At 38.9% G+C, this 16769-nt stretch overlaps 1 protein-coding gene across 1 annotated transcript in view; it reads left to right on the top strand.

Moving 5' to 3' along the window:
* The first annotated feature begins 302 nt into the window (after positions 1-302).
* LOC136853170 (fibrocystin-L-like) overlaps positions 303-16769 on the top strand; it is an 88251-nt gene continuing 71784 nt past the window's right edge. Inside the window, 10 exon segments of the mRNA XM_067128505.1 lie at positions 303-321; positions 6268-6315; positions 7100-7186; positions 7839-7974; positions 9726-9813; positions 11709-11872; positions 12419-12639; positions 14345-14442; positions 15667-15763; positions 16187-16354. Coding sequence (XP_066984606.1) covers positions 6279-6315; positions 7100-7186; positions 7839-7974; positions 9726-9813; positions 11709-11872; positions 12419-12639; positions 14345-14442; positions 15667-15763; positions 16187-16354 — 1096 coding nt within the window. The 5' untranslated portion in view covers positions 303-321; positions 6268-6278.

The following is a 16769-nucleotide window of genomic DNA, read 5'->3' on the forward strand; positions in this document are numbered from 1 at the left end:
TGCACATTGCACAAAAGTTTCATCATTGATGCATTTCTCTTCATTCGCCATCAACTCCACAAATCGCTCGGACGAGACACGTTTAGGCACCTAAACTCGAAGTGACATGATTCCGCCACACCTGTGCCATATCGCGTATGCTTATTTACGACGGCTCTTGATCGGTTATTAACTCCGATTATATAAAATCCCTTTTGAAATTAATGGATTCGTGACGTAGGCGATACAGGTGATTTTACACGACCGGAGGAATCGCGCGTTCATTATTTATAGCGAGGGTCTCTTCCCGGCCTCTTCAGACAAGGCCCTGTCCTCGCAGCGGTAAGTACTTCTTCCAGCGGTGGTGTGGTTTCGCGCGCTTTTATTTAAAGACGTGCAACGGTTTCCCGCGTTTTTTGGACTTTTCATTCGAATGTAGCCGTATATTTTATTCCCCGTGTCAGATGTGGGGTGGGACTTTGGAAGGCTTTTAATGTTCTAGATTCGACGCAGACTTCGCGTTTCCACCGTGCTGGGTATGGGTTACAAAAATGACAGATTTTTGTTTTTACACGATCAGCTTTCCCGCGTTTTTTGGACTTAGGTTTTCATTCGGACTTAACTGTGCTGTTACAGTATATTCCCCGTGTCAGATGTGGACTTAGACTTTGGAAGGCATTTAATGTTCTAGATTCGACGCAGACTTCGCGTTTCCACCATGCTGAATATGGATTACAAAATTGAAAGACTTAGTTAACATTGGATATCACGCAAAATCAACCGCATATTTCTCATGTAGGATATTGAATTAGTTAGCCTTAGACACAATATGATGGGCTTTGACGCAGCTGACGTATGTTCCTTATGGAATACTGACTACGTTTATTGACGGTTTAGTTAATACTTTGAAATTTGACGTAGTTTCAACTTCATGTAATCTTGTCGAATGTGGACTATGTCTGTTGAAGAGAGAACTATAATTCTGGATTCATATTCCATATATTTTGAAGGGTGGAATCGCAAGAGTGTTCGCCACGTGTCAAATATAGTTTTTAGTTTTCTGTATAAGAAAACCATTGAGATGGCTTTGTCTGTCCGTCCGCACTTTTTCTGTCCGCACTTATTTCTTTCCGCCCTCAGTTCTTAAAAACTACTGAGGCTAGAGGGCTGCAAATTGGTGTGTTGATCATCCACCCCCTAATCATCAAACATACCAAATTGCAGCCCTCTAGCCTCGGCAGTTTTTATTTTATTAAAGGTTAAAGTTTGCCATGATAGTGCTTCTGGCAACGATATAGGATAGGCCACCACTGTGCCGTGGTTAAAGTTTCTTGGGTTGCGGCTCATACAGCATTGTAACGAGACCACCGAAAGATAGATCTGTTTTCGGTGGATTTGATTATACGCTGTACAGAAACCTCGATTGCGCTTCGTAGACTCAAACTATTTGCAAGTGTATTTGGCCACAGTTATGAGTTGCAAAGATGGACGCTATGGTGAATGTTGTGTGATATTTTTCTTATTCATTCAATATTGAGCCTCTTCCACTAACGGGGCCTGTTTCCCGAAATTAGAAAAAATAGCAACCACTGCCCCATTCACAGTTTATGGCTGAATCCCGGTTGGATTTCTTGTGCTGAGAACTTTGACATTTGCTGTTCAATACACTTTTCAAAAAAGCTCGTGAGCAGCACGTCAAAACCCCCTTATGCACACTGTGGTATTCACTTTTGTCTTGTACACACTGACACTTACACAGAAGTGCATACTCACTTCAAGTACTGCCGAATCGTTCACTTTTTCCGCCAGTCCTCCTTTAAATCACCAGACTGTTTCAGGACTAACTTTTTTCACCACTCCTATATATATATATATATATATATATATATATATATATATATATATATATATATATATATATATATTATTTATTTATTTGTTTATATATTATATACACAGTATACATGTGTAATATTTGTAAATATTTGCTGTTAGATTGCAAACCACTGTGCAAGAGTTGAATACATTTCAAATATGCGTCTGTGATTTCTTTCAAATGAACATTGTATTCTTAGGAGGCTTGAATAGGTTTATCTTCTGAATAATAATAATAATAGTAATAATAAGTTTATTGAAGTTCCTTTCATCCAGTAATTTCAGATACGTTTCATTACTAAAGGTTCTTTGCAGCGTCCCTTCTTAAGGCCCCTAGCTGCAACTCCTGTGACAGCTTTTACTGTACCTCCATTCATATTCTCTTTCTTCCATCTTGCTATCCACCCTCTCCTAACAATTATTTCAAAGTGCAACTGCAAAAGATTTCCCTCCTGTTACACCTTTCAAACCTACCTACTCTCAATTTCCTTTCCAGTGCTGAATGACCTCACAGGTCCCAGTGCTGGGCCTTTGGCCTAAACCGTATATTCCATTTTCCATTCTATTCCGTAACGGGGAACAATATTCAGTACAAACGCCGAATATGTTTCTGCTTTTCAAACAGGAATTTGCAGTCAGTTAATTTCTAGGGCGAGCCACATATGTCTACTGTAGATCAGTGATTCTGAACGTTTTTTGACCCAGGTACCCTTTCACCATATGTCAGAGTGTCATTTCCCCCTTTCACCATATGTCAGAGTGTCACTCCCCGCCCCCTTTCACAATATGTCAGAGTGTCACTCCCACTCCCACCCCCCTTATCAAAATTGTCTGCCTCAAAAGGTACATTCCAGATAATATGCAACAAAATATACTAACATAAACACACAAGCCAGCGGCGAGAAAGCCGAGTGTGACCTCTCAGTAGCGCGGACCGATGCACGCTGCGTTTTGTGTGGTCCTAGAGCCAGTTTGAGCCTGCCAGTCTGTGGTCACAATCCCCCCCCCCCACTAACTGATATTCCCACACTGGTTGAGAACCACTGGTCTGCAGAATACAAGCAGTAGTGGATGTAGGACACAATCCTGAGGAACACCAGAGATTACATTGACATTTCTTCAGAACAGGGAGACAGATTGATAGAATATGTAGGATTGAAGCCAAGACCAAGCGCTGGGACCTATGAGGTCATTCAGCGCTGAAACGGAATTTGACAGTAAAAAAGTTTGAAAGGTGTAACTGGCAGGAAAACCTCGCAGTTGCACCATGAACCAATTGTTAGGAGAGGGTGAAAAGAAAGATGGAAGGAAGAGAATATGAACGGAGGTACAGTAAAAGGAATGAAAGGGATTGTAGCAGCTAGGGGTCTAAGGAAGGGACGCTGCAAAGAACCTTAAATAATGCCTACAGTGCACCGCGTGAGGTGCAGTGACGGCACTATTCCCTACGGAGTGTGGGGGAAGACAGATTTGTCAGTCATGATACGCGTATTGTCCGCGTTTGATGTGACGTCACGAATGTAAATGGCAGTTGGCTCTTGGCTTGAAATGAGTTTATAAGTTTTTTTTTTTTTTAATAAACTAGCGACATGATCTCGATTTAGCGGTTTATTCCTGCCTGGTAGTATGTTCAGGTATAAGGATTTTAAAAATGTACTATTCTTTGTGCTTATTTTGTGTGTGTGTGTGGATACTTAGTTAAAATCGAGAAGTCAAGAGGTCAAATGCGGTTTCTAGAAGGCGCCCATTTATATATAATTATATATATATATACATATATTTATCCTGTATATACATACATAATATATATATATGTGTGTAAATACTTTTATATTTCTTCAGTCTGCTAAGTAAAGGACGACAGTCGAAAGTATGCAGCACTCAAGTGTTTCTCTTTCCTTCGTGGATTATATATGCGTATGTGTATGTATATATATATATATATATATATATATATATATATATATATATATATATATATATACATATATATATATATATATATAAAACTGTGTGTGTGTGTTTTGAGAACATACATACCTTCTTCAACATTTTATAATTAAATGAAATTATAAAATCCACGCGCGCATATAATCAAAATACATAATGTCGCCATGATTTTAATGATTTCAGATTAAATACACTGGGATTTTTTTTAAATGTGTAAGTTGAATATTCTCGAATATGTGATATTCCGTTTTGATTTATGGGCAAGGAAACACTTGCCTGCCAGATGCGCAATGAGAGAGAGAGAGAGAGAGATTTGTACCTTAAACTTATCTGCCGAGAGAGAGAGAGAGAGAGAAAGTTTGTACCTCGAACTAGTGTAGAGAGAGAGAGAGAGATTTGTATCTTAAACTTATCTGCCGAGAGAGAAAGTTTGTACCTCGAACTACCGTAGAGAGAAAGAGAGAGAGATATTTGTACCTTAAACTTATCTGCCGAGAGAGAGAGAGAGAAAGTTTGTACCTCGAACTACTGTAGAGAGAGAGATTTGTACCTTAAACTTATCTGCCGAGAGAGAAAAAGTTTGTACCTCGAACTACTGAAGAGAGAAAGAGAAAAAGTTTGTACCTCGAACTACTGTAGAGAGAAAGAGAGAGAGAGATTTGTACCTTAAACTAGCGTTACAACATCAAAACTTATCTACGGAGAGAGAGAGAAAGAGAGCCTCTAAAGGATATTCTACTCAAACTCTACACTTTGACTATTTTTAGTTTTCTGCAAAAGAACACGATTATGGAGATGGCTATTTGACTGCCCGTCCGCACTTTTCCTGTCCGCCCTCCTATCTTAAAAACGACTGAGGCTAGAGGGCTGCAAATTGGGATGTTGATCATCCACCCTCCAATCATCAAACATACCAAATTGTAGCCCTCTAGCCTCAGTAGTTCTGATTTTATTTAAGGTCAAATTTAGCTATGATCGTGCGGCTGGCAGCGCAACAATACAGGCCACCCCGGCCGGCTGAGAGTTTGATGGGTCGTGGCTGAGAGTTTCGTACAGCATTATACGCTATACAGAAAACTCGACTGCGCCGAAGAAACTTTGGCGCATTAATACTTGTTTTCTATGTGGCTGAATAATACTACTAGGAACTTGAAAAAATTCATTCATAAAAACTGTCCATTTATATACATTCGTATATATACGAGGTACCCATATAATGATAAATCACATGCACACACTCTTATCAAGCTTTAAAATACTGGACCAACAGATATATTTGTACAGGTGTTTCAAAGAGCGCCCACGAGTGATACGGACACACGTGACGCTCAGCGTAATCTTAATTAATCAGAAAATGATTTTACATTTTAGTGGCTTTTAATTTTTGTTAGAAACGCCATGTTTTTTTTTTTTTCTTTCTTTCTTTCAAGTTCCAGGGGTTTGTAGAGGAAGTGGTTGATTTTTATTTCAATTACTGTTTTATAACATTGCTTTGTAATTTTTTTTTTTTTGTTTTCTGCAAAGGAAAACTATTATGGAGATGGCTATTTGACTCCGTCCGTCCGCACTTTTTCTGTCCGTCCTCAGATCTTGAAAACGACTGAGGCTAGAGGGCTGCAAATTGGTATGTTGATCATCCACCTCCAGTCATCAAACATACCAAATTGCAGCCCTCTAGCCTCAGTAGTTTTTTTTATTTAAGGTTAAAGTTAGCCGTGATCGTGCGTCTGGCAGCGCTATAGGTGCCAGCAACACAGGCCACCACCGGGGCGTGGCTGAAGGTTTCATGGACCGCGGCTAAGAGTTTCATGGGGCGTGGCTGAGGCCACTACTGGACCGTGGGTGAAGATGGGCCGCGGCTAAGAGTTTCATGGGGCGTGGCTGAGGCCACCACGGGACCGTGGATGAAAGTTTCATGGGCCGTGGCTGAGAGTTTCATAAAGCATTATACGCCGTGCAGAAAACTTCGACGCATTTTTTACTTGTTTTTTATCGTTCGTGATTCTTAATATTCATGAACAGTCTTCCTCAGCATTAACTATTTTTGGTTTTTGGTTAAATCACGCAGGATTTGGTAAGGTTTTATCATTACCCATAATTCAAAGTCGTTCTTTGCGTTTATTAGTTATTTCAGTCATTTTTTTGTGGGTTTAATATTTCCGTTTAAGTATATTCCCAAAAGAATTCCCTCTCTGTTATTGCGATGGATTCTTCCCGTCTTATCTAATATTTTCCTTTACTTTTCTTTACTTGATGCTACTTAGTGATGTTCCATATATATATATATATATATATATATATAGGATATATATATATATATATAGATAATTAATATTAATCATATCATATATATGTATATTCATGTGTGTGTGTATTTCATTTGCAAGACAAGAAAATTTTTTTTTTTTTACTTAATTTATGATTTATTTATTTATTTATTTATTTATTTATTTATTTTTGCAGGCATTGCAAAGATGGACTTTAGACTGCTTCTGGCATCCCTGCTCGTCGGTAAGTACATTATATTGCCTTATCAACCACCTAAATGAATGTCTACTACATTTACAGTGAAATTTAGTTTTGAGAGAAAGAACGAAAGTATTGAGTGGGGCAGCCCCATCTTGAACTCTACCTATGACTTAAAGCGTTGGCTTGGATCTTAATTATCAAGGGGATACTTGACTAGCCTCATTCGTTCCTTTTACACTACCTCCTTTCATATTCTCTTTCTTCCGTCTTACTTTCCACCCTCCTCAAACTATTGATTCATAGTGCAACTGCTTTGAGGTTTTCCTCATGTTACACCTTTCAAACCTTTTATTCTCAGTTTCCGTTTCAGCGCTGAATGACCTCATAGGTCCCAGTGCTTGGCCTTTGGCCTAAATTCTATGTTCAGTTCAGTTGTGTATGGGTACATAAATTTAAAGATGAATCTCCTTTTCAGAATGGGAATCGAACGGATTCCTGAAACTCTCTGTAGAGATCTCTCTTTGAATATATGAACACATACATAATTGTGGATTTGTTTCTCCAAGAATAATAATAATAATAATAATAATAATAATAATAATAATAATAATAATAATAATAATAATAATAAGTATATGTACATATATTTAAAGATGAATCTCCAAAGAGAGCTTTCGGGAGTCTTTTCGATTCCGCCTTTTCAGAATGGGAATCGAACGGATCCCCGAAAGCTCTCTGCACAGATTTATCTTTAAATTTATACATATACCTTTACATACCTGTGGATTTGTTTCTCCAATCTCATCACTTCCAATTTGATTTCCAGGGGTTGCTCACGGAGCCACTATAACTTCCAGCAGTCCCTACTGGCTGGGGTATGGAGGCGGAATCTCTTTGTTCATCACAGGCTCTGGTGAGGAAGAATGTTGATTTGTGTTGATAGGAATGAAGAAGTTAAATTTTTTATAGTTATGTCATTTGAATCTGTGCATCTGCGCTTGCTTGTATAGGTTCATATATTATTTTTTAGTAATAACTGCTTTCATTAAAATGAGTTTACTAGATAAAAATAATAAATAAGTAAAGGACAGTAGGTTTTATCCAAAAAACTGCTTATACTTTCAATGTTAGATAATAAATAAAATGGTCATATATTTCATTCAATTCAAGTTCTAGTGGTGAAAATTCGTTCAGAATCAGATGATTGTTCACTATGTAATGTACATGAAGAATGACCTTTGCAGAGTCCCTTCGGACCCTAGCTGCAACCCCTTTCATTCCTTTTACTGTACCTCCGTTCACTTTCTCTTTCTCCCATCTTACTTTCCTCAACCCTCTCCTAACAGTTGGTTCATGGTGCAACTGCGAGATTTTCCTCCTGTTACACCTTTCAGACCTTCTTACTGTCAATTTCCATTCCAGCGCTGAATGACCTCATAGGTCCAAGCGCTTGCTTGGTCTTTGGCCTAAATTCTATATTCTGTTCTATTCTATTCTATGACTTTGTCATCTAACCTTGAATCCGTGCAGTCAGAATTCCAGCATGACATCCGTTTCTCACTCAGGATTCAGCGAAGATCAGTTCAGCCAGTTCGACCCGACTCTGGGCAACAAAGTGAAACTCGTGAATGAGGTCGATACGGTCGATTGCGAGGTCATCCCCTATTTGACCAACACGCAGAAGATCGTCTGCGTGGTTGGGTGAGTGAACACGCCTGTTTTATTTGCTTAGGTAAAATGAATTAATTAGATTTTGACAAGACAGGTGACGACTGAGAGTTTCCTGACATTCTTTCATGTTTTTTACTGGTCTCTTAATACTCCATCCCAGATTTCATTCCTGCTCGTCAAGTATCGTACCCCTTAGGTGGGTAGTGCCGTCAGTGCATCTCACGCGGTGCACTGTAGGTATTACTTAAGGTTCTTTAACAGCGTCCCTTCCAGGGCCCCTAGCTGCTACAGCCCCTTTCATTCCCTTTACTGTACCTCCATTCATATTCTCTTTCTTCAAGCTTGCTATCCACCCTCTCCTAATAATAGTTTCATAGTGCAACTGGGAGGTTTTCCTCCTGTTACACCTTTAAAACCTCTGTATTCTCAATTTCCATTTCAGCACTGAATGATCTCATAGGTCCCACTGCTTGGCTTATGGCCTAAATTCTATATTCTATTCTATTCTACATTTCTTATTCAAGTCAAGTTTGTTTGATGCAAGCATTTGTTTACGTTGGGACCTAAGCTTATCAAACTTTCAATGTAAGAATGGTTAATCTAATGACCTTAGGTAGTTTTTTGTATTTCTGCCAAATTTCAGGTACCAACGCCTGTCTCTGAGAATAAATGGCATGATTTTTAAAAAAAATCTTAAGATCTGAAATAGATGTACCCTTGGGTTTACTGGTTCGCCCCTGAGTGAATCGAGTTTTTTGTATTTCTGTCAAATTTCAGGCACCAACGCCTGTCTCTGAGAATAAATGGCATGATTTTAAATAAATCCTTAAGATCTGACATAGATGTACCCCTTAGGTTAACTGGTTCGCTCCTGAGTGAACTGAGTTTTTTGCATTTCTGCCAAATTTCAGGTACCGACGCCTGTCTCTGAGAATAAATGGCATGATTTTAAATAAATCCTTAAGATCTGACATAGATGTACCCCTTAGGTTAACTGGATCGCTCCTAAGTGAACTGAGTAAAGGTGCCAATGGAACGATAAACATTTCCTGTGTTATGTAATGGAGCAGTAATGGTTTCTCCTCCTGCCAGGAATGGCTCCAGAGAACAACAGTAGTCTCCGCTGCTACCTCAGTCTTTGTTAGATGCTAGACCATAGATGAACTCCGTTGTCCAGAATTGTTTCACACACACACACACAAACACACACACACACACACACACACACACATATATATATATATATATATATATATATATATATATATATATATATATATATATATATATATATATATATATATATATATATATATATAAACAAACAAGATCCTGCCTTATTGAAGGAATAAGTTACGTCCAAAACAATATTCACATTGAACTACAGACCTAGTTCCTCGTTGGTCAGGTGGGTTCAGTTCTCAGCTAGCACTCTGCTGGCCGCGAGTTCGAGTCTCCGGCCGGCCAATGAAGAATAAGAGGAATTTATTTCTGGTGACAGAAATTCATTTCTCGCTATAATGTGGTTCGGATCCCACAATAAGCTGTGGGTCCCGTTGCTAGGTAACCATCCGGTTCTTAGCCACGTAAAATAAGTCTAATCCTTCGGGCCAGCCCTAGGAGAGCTGTTAATCAGCTCAGTGGTCTGGTTAAACTAAGATATACTCAACTTTGAACTACAGGCCGCAGGGGTTCGTCGTGCACCTTAAACATTTCTCAGTATCTATAGAAACAGACCAAAAGTCACAATTTTAAGTCAAATTTCTAACTTGTCTTTGCAGGCAGAGGCTAAACGTCAATGCTCCGTCCGTCTACGTCATCAAGGTCTTCTCTGATGGAGTCGAGGCCTCCGGATCGAGGACAGTCGAGGTGAGGAAACTGAATTCAGTGAATTCGACCTGATTTTCAATTTACTGGTCCGCTGGTGGGGTGGTTAGTGTGGTGACATGCCACTCTGATGTCGCTGGGGGTTCGCGTCTACCCCAGGGTGGTGAAAAATCACTGGCTCTGTATCGTGATCAGTTACTGCCGCAGTGTGGGTGGGGTCTGGTAAGGTGGGATGTTGGAACCGACATTTTTTGGAAGCTTAAAGAATTCGAAGTCAATAATGGCCCCTTTGGTGGGCTTGTTCCATGTGAGAAGGTTTCATCTACTGAAATAATAATAATAATAATAATAATAATAATAATAATAATAATAGTAATAATAATAATAATCGACTTCATAAGCCTTTTCTCTTCAAGAAACAGGTATAGATCTCTAGATCTCTCGCTTTCTTTGTTTTTGGGCTACAAAGAGCGACAAGAGGTTACCTCCTCCATCGATACTTACCCCGTACGGGGGTAGTGTCGTCAGTGCGCCTCACCCGGTGCGCTGTAGGTATTGCTCAAGGTTCTCTCCAGCCTCCCTTCTTAAGGCCCCTAGCTGCTGCAACCCCTTTCATTCCTTTTACTCTACCTCCGTTCGTATTCTCTTTCTTCCATCTTGCGTTCCTCAACCCTCTCCTAACAGGCATTTCATAGTGCAATGGCTTTGAGGTTTTCCTCCTGTTACACCTTTCAAACCCTCTACTCTCAATTTCCTTCCCAGCGCGGAATGACCTCGTAGGTCCCAGCACTTGGCCTTTGGCCTAAACTCTATATTCCATTCCATTCCATCGATATTTAGGCAAAAAAAGATTGCATATTGCTTAAAAGACATCAGAGAAGAACTTGCAACAAACTCAGAACAGTGATTTCAGCATGAAGGTAGTCTAGTATTGAAAAGAACTCAGCTTGAGCCATATTTTCATTAACAAGTTTCTCTCCGTTCTTTACCGTAAGTTCATAGACATGGCTCCAGTTCGCAAAAGTATTGTTTGAATTACTTTTTTTCTTTGGTCCGGAAACTGATGTACATATTTTCTAGTTGTTCTGAGGCACGATCATTTTTTCAGCTCTAATCATCTAAGATCGGACCTTCGTAGACAGTGATTTCATTGAGGTTAAAAACTACGGTGTATTATTATTAAAATTACGGTATTATTATTATTATTATTATTATTATTATTATTATTATTATTATTCAGAAGGTCAACCCTATTCATATGGAACAAGCCCACCAAAGGGGCCACTGACTTGAAATTGAAGCTTCCAAACAATAATGTGTATTATTATTATTATTATTATTATTATTATTATTATTATTATTATTATTATTATTATTATTATTCAGAAGATGAACCCTATCCATATGGAACAAGCCCACCAAAGGGGCCACTGACTTGAAATTCAAGCTTCCAAAGAATAAGGCGTTCATTAGGATGAAGTAAGTCCTGGGGAAAGAGTTAGTAAACAACAGAGGCATATCAGATCAGGTAAAATGGAGATGCTGAATGCCAAATTAATTCTGTGTTCCATGAAACCAAATGTAACTTGAGTTACACCATCAAAATGCATGCATCCCAAACACTGGTTTCTAATGGCTGGTCTAAATGCAAATGTGTAACTGGTCGCTGGTATAGTGGTTAGTGTCTTGGAATGCCACGCAGGTGTCATGAGTTCACGCCTCCCCAGGGCAATGAAAAATCACTCGCTCTGTGTCACGATCAGTTACTGCCCGGTGTGGGGTCTGCTGCGGTGGGGGGTTGAAACCAACACTCTTTGGAAGCTTAAATTTCAAGTCAGTGGCCCCTTTGGTGGGCTTGTTTCGTGTAAATAGGTTTCATCTACTTAGATAATAAAAATAATGACTGTAAACTCATTACTGATCGATTATTTCCCCAGTTTGCCAGCTGGATGTCACCAGTGATCGAGAGGGTGAACCCAAGATGGGGCCTGCCAGGAGAATTCGTGGAGATGACAGGCTACATGCAGACTGACAGGTTCCAGATTGTGAATTTAGCCGATCCTCTGGAAGTTGATTTGTCCTCTGGAAATGTTATGACGGGGTGAGTACTCCCTCTTTCGTCTGTGAATGAAGAGTGAAACTGTGAATCTAAAGAGCAACCAGGTTCGCTGAACAGCAGAAGCACCAACATGCAGTAAATGTTTTGCCTCGCTGTCGAACTTCTCCAGAGTTCCAGAGGTCCTTTATTCCTCCTCACACCGCTGGACTGTGGAACAGCCTCCCTTCTGAGGATGTCGTGCAGTGGGAACTTCTTCAGAAGTTCAAGCGAAGATGCGATGCATTACTTCCCTAATGGTGTTAATCCTTGCATTTCAATACATTTTTTATCTATTAATTTATTGACTTATTTTTTTCTTTTTTTATAACTGGGGTCTCATCTTTATGTATTCCCCTTTACCTCCTCTTACTTCTTCCTGATGAACACCTTAATATTCTTTGGAAGCTTGAATTTCAAGTCAGTGGCCCCTTTGGTGGGCTTGTTCCATATGAATAGGGTTCATCTACTGAATAACATTAATAGTAATTAGTAGTGTAAGTTATCAAGCAGATGGAGAAGACTCAAAATACTCGTCTCTCGCTTTTCCAGGACATACATGGGCAGAGTCGACTGCGAAATGGTGAACAAAACGACTGGGGAACTCTACTACCCCCTCAGCTCCAATAGCCTCAAGTGCAAGGTGCTCAACCAGAACATAGGACCCATGAATGGGTCTGTGTACGTCACGACAAGAGGTGCAGCCGAAACTAGGTGGTACGGGATGTACTCCGATTCTCAAGACAAGCTTTATCAGTACCACACGTACGCAGGTGAGATATGCTTTATCATTACTAACCCATATAGATGCATTTTAAGAATATCACTGGCCACGCTGGCATCCTCCCTACCCCATCGTAAGCCTCCTCCTTCCGGACTCGGATGAAGATTCAGAGACCCTGTCATGCATCTTGAGAGGAGATGGATGGCATCTCGGTACCATTCCCCTACCTTCATGCATTGATTGAGGGATGGGTGGCAGTCATTGACACAGAGAGAGAGAGAGAATTACTATTTGTGTTTGTCGTGAAGAGAAAACTTTCAAAAGTATGTTAATAGAACAGTTGTACAAAAATAAGTACCAATTCACGGGTTCTAGAGACTCCTTTAGTTATTGAATGAACGACCTTTCGATGTTATCAGTGTCATAGCCAAGCAGCAACTGATATCGTCCATGAGTGCAGTACAATAATGTCATGCATTATCTATGGTGCCAGGGGAAGGGGGGCGTGGCTGAGTGAGATTCTTAAAATGCGTCGACTTTATGCAGGTGAGACATGCTAAAGCATTGTGATATCCTTGCTGTAATTCGATTCCGGGCCCATGTAGAACCCACTGGTCCTTGCACCAGGTTTATACATTTTGTTGAAAGTCTAAGTCATGATGGCATCTGAAATCTTATTTCATTGGGTGCCAAATGTGAGTCCCATACATAACTTCCTTCTAGCAATCGATTCATATCCTGTAGTTGGGGTAGCGCCATCACTGCACCTCACATGATACACTGTAGGCATTACTTAAGAGTCTTTGCAGCGTCCCTGCGGGCCCTAGGTGCAACCTCTTTCATTCCTTTTACTTTACCTCCATTCATAATCTCTTCCTTCCATCTGACTTTCCACCCTCTCTAACAATTGTTTCAAAGTGCAACTGCTTTGAGGTTTTCCTTCTGTTACACCTTTCAAACCTTCTTACTGTCAAATTCCCTTTCAGTGCTGAATGACCTCATAGATCCCAGCTCTTGGTCTCTGGCCTCAATTCTTTATTCTATTCTATTCTAGAAATCGATTCACGAGACTTTTCCCTTTTTCATGTGACGAATTGATAGAATTTTAAAAATTGATTATTTTAATCACGAGTATCAATATAGATCATTTCAGTGAACATTTACAAAAATTAGCAGGAATGTTTCAACATTACAGATTTACTTTTATCTGTAAATTATTTTAACACTCTTGAATTATGGTTGTATTTATCATGAATGGACGCGCGGCTTTTAAGAATCATGATAACGATAAAAATAATGAATAATAATAATAATAATAATATTATTATTATCATCTTAACTTATGGAGGTACCATTCCTTATTATTATTATTATTATTATTATTATTATTATTATTATTATTATTATTATTATTATTATTAGCTAAGAATAACAATAATAATAATAATAATAATAATAATAATAATAATGGAGTTACCACTCCTTAATAATAATAATAATAATAATAATAATAATAATAATAATAATAATAATAATAATAATAATAATAATAATAATAATAATAATAATATCACCTTGACTTCTTCTTCTACTTCTTCTTGTTATTGTTATTATTATTATTATTGCTTATTAATAATAATAATAATAATAATAATAATAATAATAATAATAATAATAATAATAATAATAATAATAATAATAATATCATCTTAACCCATGAAGTTACCACTCCATTATTTATTGTCTGCTAACAGGTGTGGAGGACGTGTCACCAAGAACAGGTTCCCCAGGTGGAAACACGTTGATCACCGTCACAGGTGTCGGATTCAGCAACATCGAAGGTGCAACAGAGGTAAAAAAAAAATATGCTGCAACCCCTTTCATTCCTTTTACTGTACCTCCGTTCGTTTTCTACTTTCTTCCATATTTCTCTCCTCAACATTCTCCTAACAGCTGTTTCCTCCTGTTACACCTTTCAGACCTTCTTACTGTCAGTTTCCGTTTCAGCGCTGAATGACCTCCTAGGTCCCAGCTTAGCTTGGCCTTTGGCCTAAATTCTGTATTGTATCTATGTCTTGATAGTGGTTAATATCCTTTTTAAATTAGTGGTTAATATCTTTTTTAAAATAAGATTTGTTTAAATTTTCAGGTCCTGAGATGTGTATTGCCAAATGATTCATGATTTATTTTATTCTCATAAAATTTGTTTTTCATTTTTTGCATTATTTTTGTGGTTCCTGGGCTTAACTGAGCGTTTAGTTTTCGGTGTTAATTATTTACAAATTTATTCCTTCTTATCTTGATTCCAAAATGGCCAGAACCTAAAGATTAGATTACTTTTAATTGTTCTATTTAACAAATCTTTAATTATGAATCATTTTTAGTTTTCTGAAAAGAAAACTATTTTGCTGGCTTTGTCTGTCCGTCCGCAATTTTTACTGTCCGCACTTTTTCTGTCCGCACTCAGATCTTAAAAAGCACTGAGGCTAGAGGGCTGCAAATTGGTATGTTGATCATCAACCCTTCAATCATCAAACATACCAAATTGCAGCCCTTTAGCCTCAGTAGTTTTTATTTTATTCAAGGTTAAAATTTAGCCATGATCGTGCCTCTGGCTTTGCAACAACGCAGGCCAGCATGGCCAGCTGAGAGTTTCATGGGCCGTGGCTTATACAGCGTTAATTTCAAATAATAGAAGACTCATAATTTCATGTGAAAGAATTTCATTTCATTATGACTGTATCCCACATGTAGTCTGTAGCCCCTTTAATTTCGTTCCAGTCGAATGTTGCAAATGACTGGAAATTTATTACATACAAGCTTGATGGCATGCACTACGCTGCGCTGGAACCTGGCACTGCCTGTCATGTCTCCTTTACCCTCCCGATCCACTAGCTACCTCGTCCCCACCCGGGGTGGACAAACAGGTTTGCAGGAGGAGGGTGGATGTGTCATGTCTCCCCTACTATCCCCATCCCCTACCTAACCCGCCCCCACCCGGGGCTGACAAACAGGAAACATCCACTCGGATTTTATTATTATAGATTCTCATCTTCCTTAATTACATTTACTTCAGGTTCGCGTAGGAGGTGCTGTGTGTGACATCCAATCTCTCTCGTACAACTCGCTCACCTGTCTGACACCTGCCGAAGACGCCACGTCCCCTGGATCACGTAAGATTGCGATGTCTTTGTCTTGACCTAATATTTCGTCCCTCTGGGCTTTTCGTTTAAAAATATATATATATATATATATATATATATATATATATATATATATATATATATAAATATATATATATATATATATATATATATATATATATATATATATTGTTAATCATTTCCTATTCTCTCCGTCCAGTTTTTCTCTATTTTCACATTTAGGTCTCTTGTTCTGCAAATTATTGCTGGACTTGTTGCCCTGTTACCTGCAAACATTTCTAAGCTTTGAATAATACTAATACTTATAAAAATAGATCCCTTATCCATTGGAAACTTACCTTAAAAGCTAATGCACCTCAAGACTTGTACCACACAAACTTTGCTCACTTTGAGGAATAAGACTTCTTAGCGAGCATTCTTCGCTCCCTACAGGAGAAAGTGGGTTCCTCTGGGAGTTCTGGGAAGGAGCCTACCCCGACATCTCCAGGGACGACCAGTGGAACGCCCTGACCTCCACCCATCCCAATTACACCTACGACTACAAGCTGGACATCAATTTCAACGTGGAGATGTCCGTTCCTTCCGCTGGCAAGCTCTCAGGTAATGTATTGGGTGACAGGAGTGGTTGGTTGGAGCAGACTCACAGTGGGGGTGACTGGTTGAAGGACTGCAAGGATTTAGTCAAGTTTACTGGTAGAATTGGTTAACATATTGGCTGAAAGGTGTGTTTGGTTGAAGCAGGCTCACATTGGGGGTGACTGGTTGAAGGACTGCAGGATTTAGTCAAGTTTACTGGTAGAATTGGCTAACATATTGGCTGAAAGGAGTGTTTGGTTGAAGCAGACTCACAGTGGGAGTGACTGGTTGAAGGAATGCAGAATTTACGGGTAAAATTGGTTAAAATACTGAATGAATCTGGGCCTGGGCAAAATAAGGTTTGATTTAAACAACTCACGGGAATGATTGGTTTATTTAGACACTCTCATAAATGAAACTGATTGTTGTAAGTAAACTC

Source organism: Macrobrachium rosenbergii, chromosome 26, assembly GCF_040412425.1.
Source record: "Macrobrachium rosenbergii isolate ZJJX-2024 chromosome 26, ASM4041242v1, whole genome shotgun sequence".
In the NCBI taxonomy this organism is placed as follows: Eukaryota; Metazoa; Arthropoda; class Malacostraca; order Decapoda; family Palaemonidae; genus Macrobrachium; species Macrobrachium rosenbergii.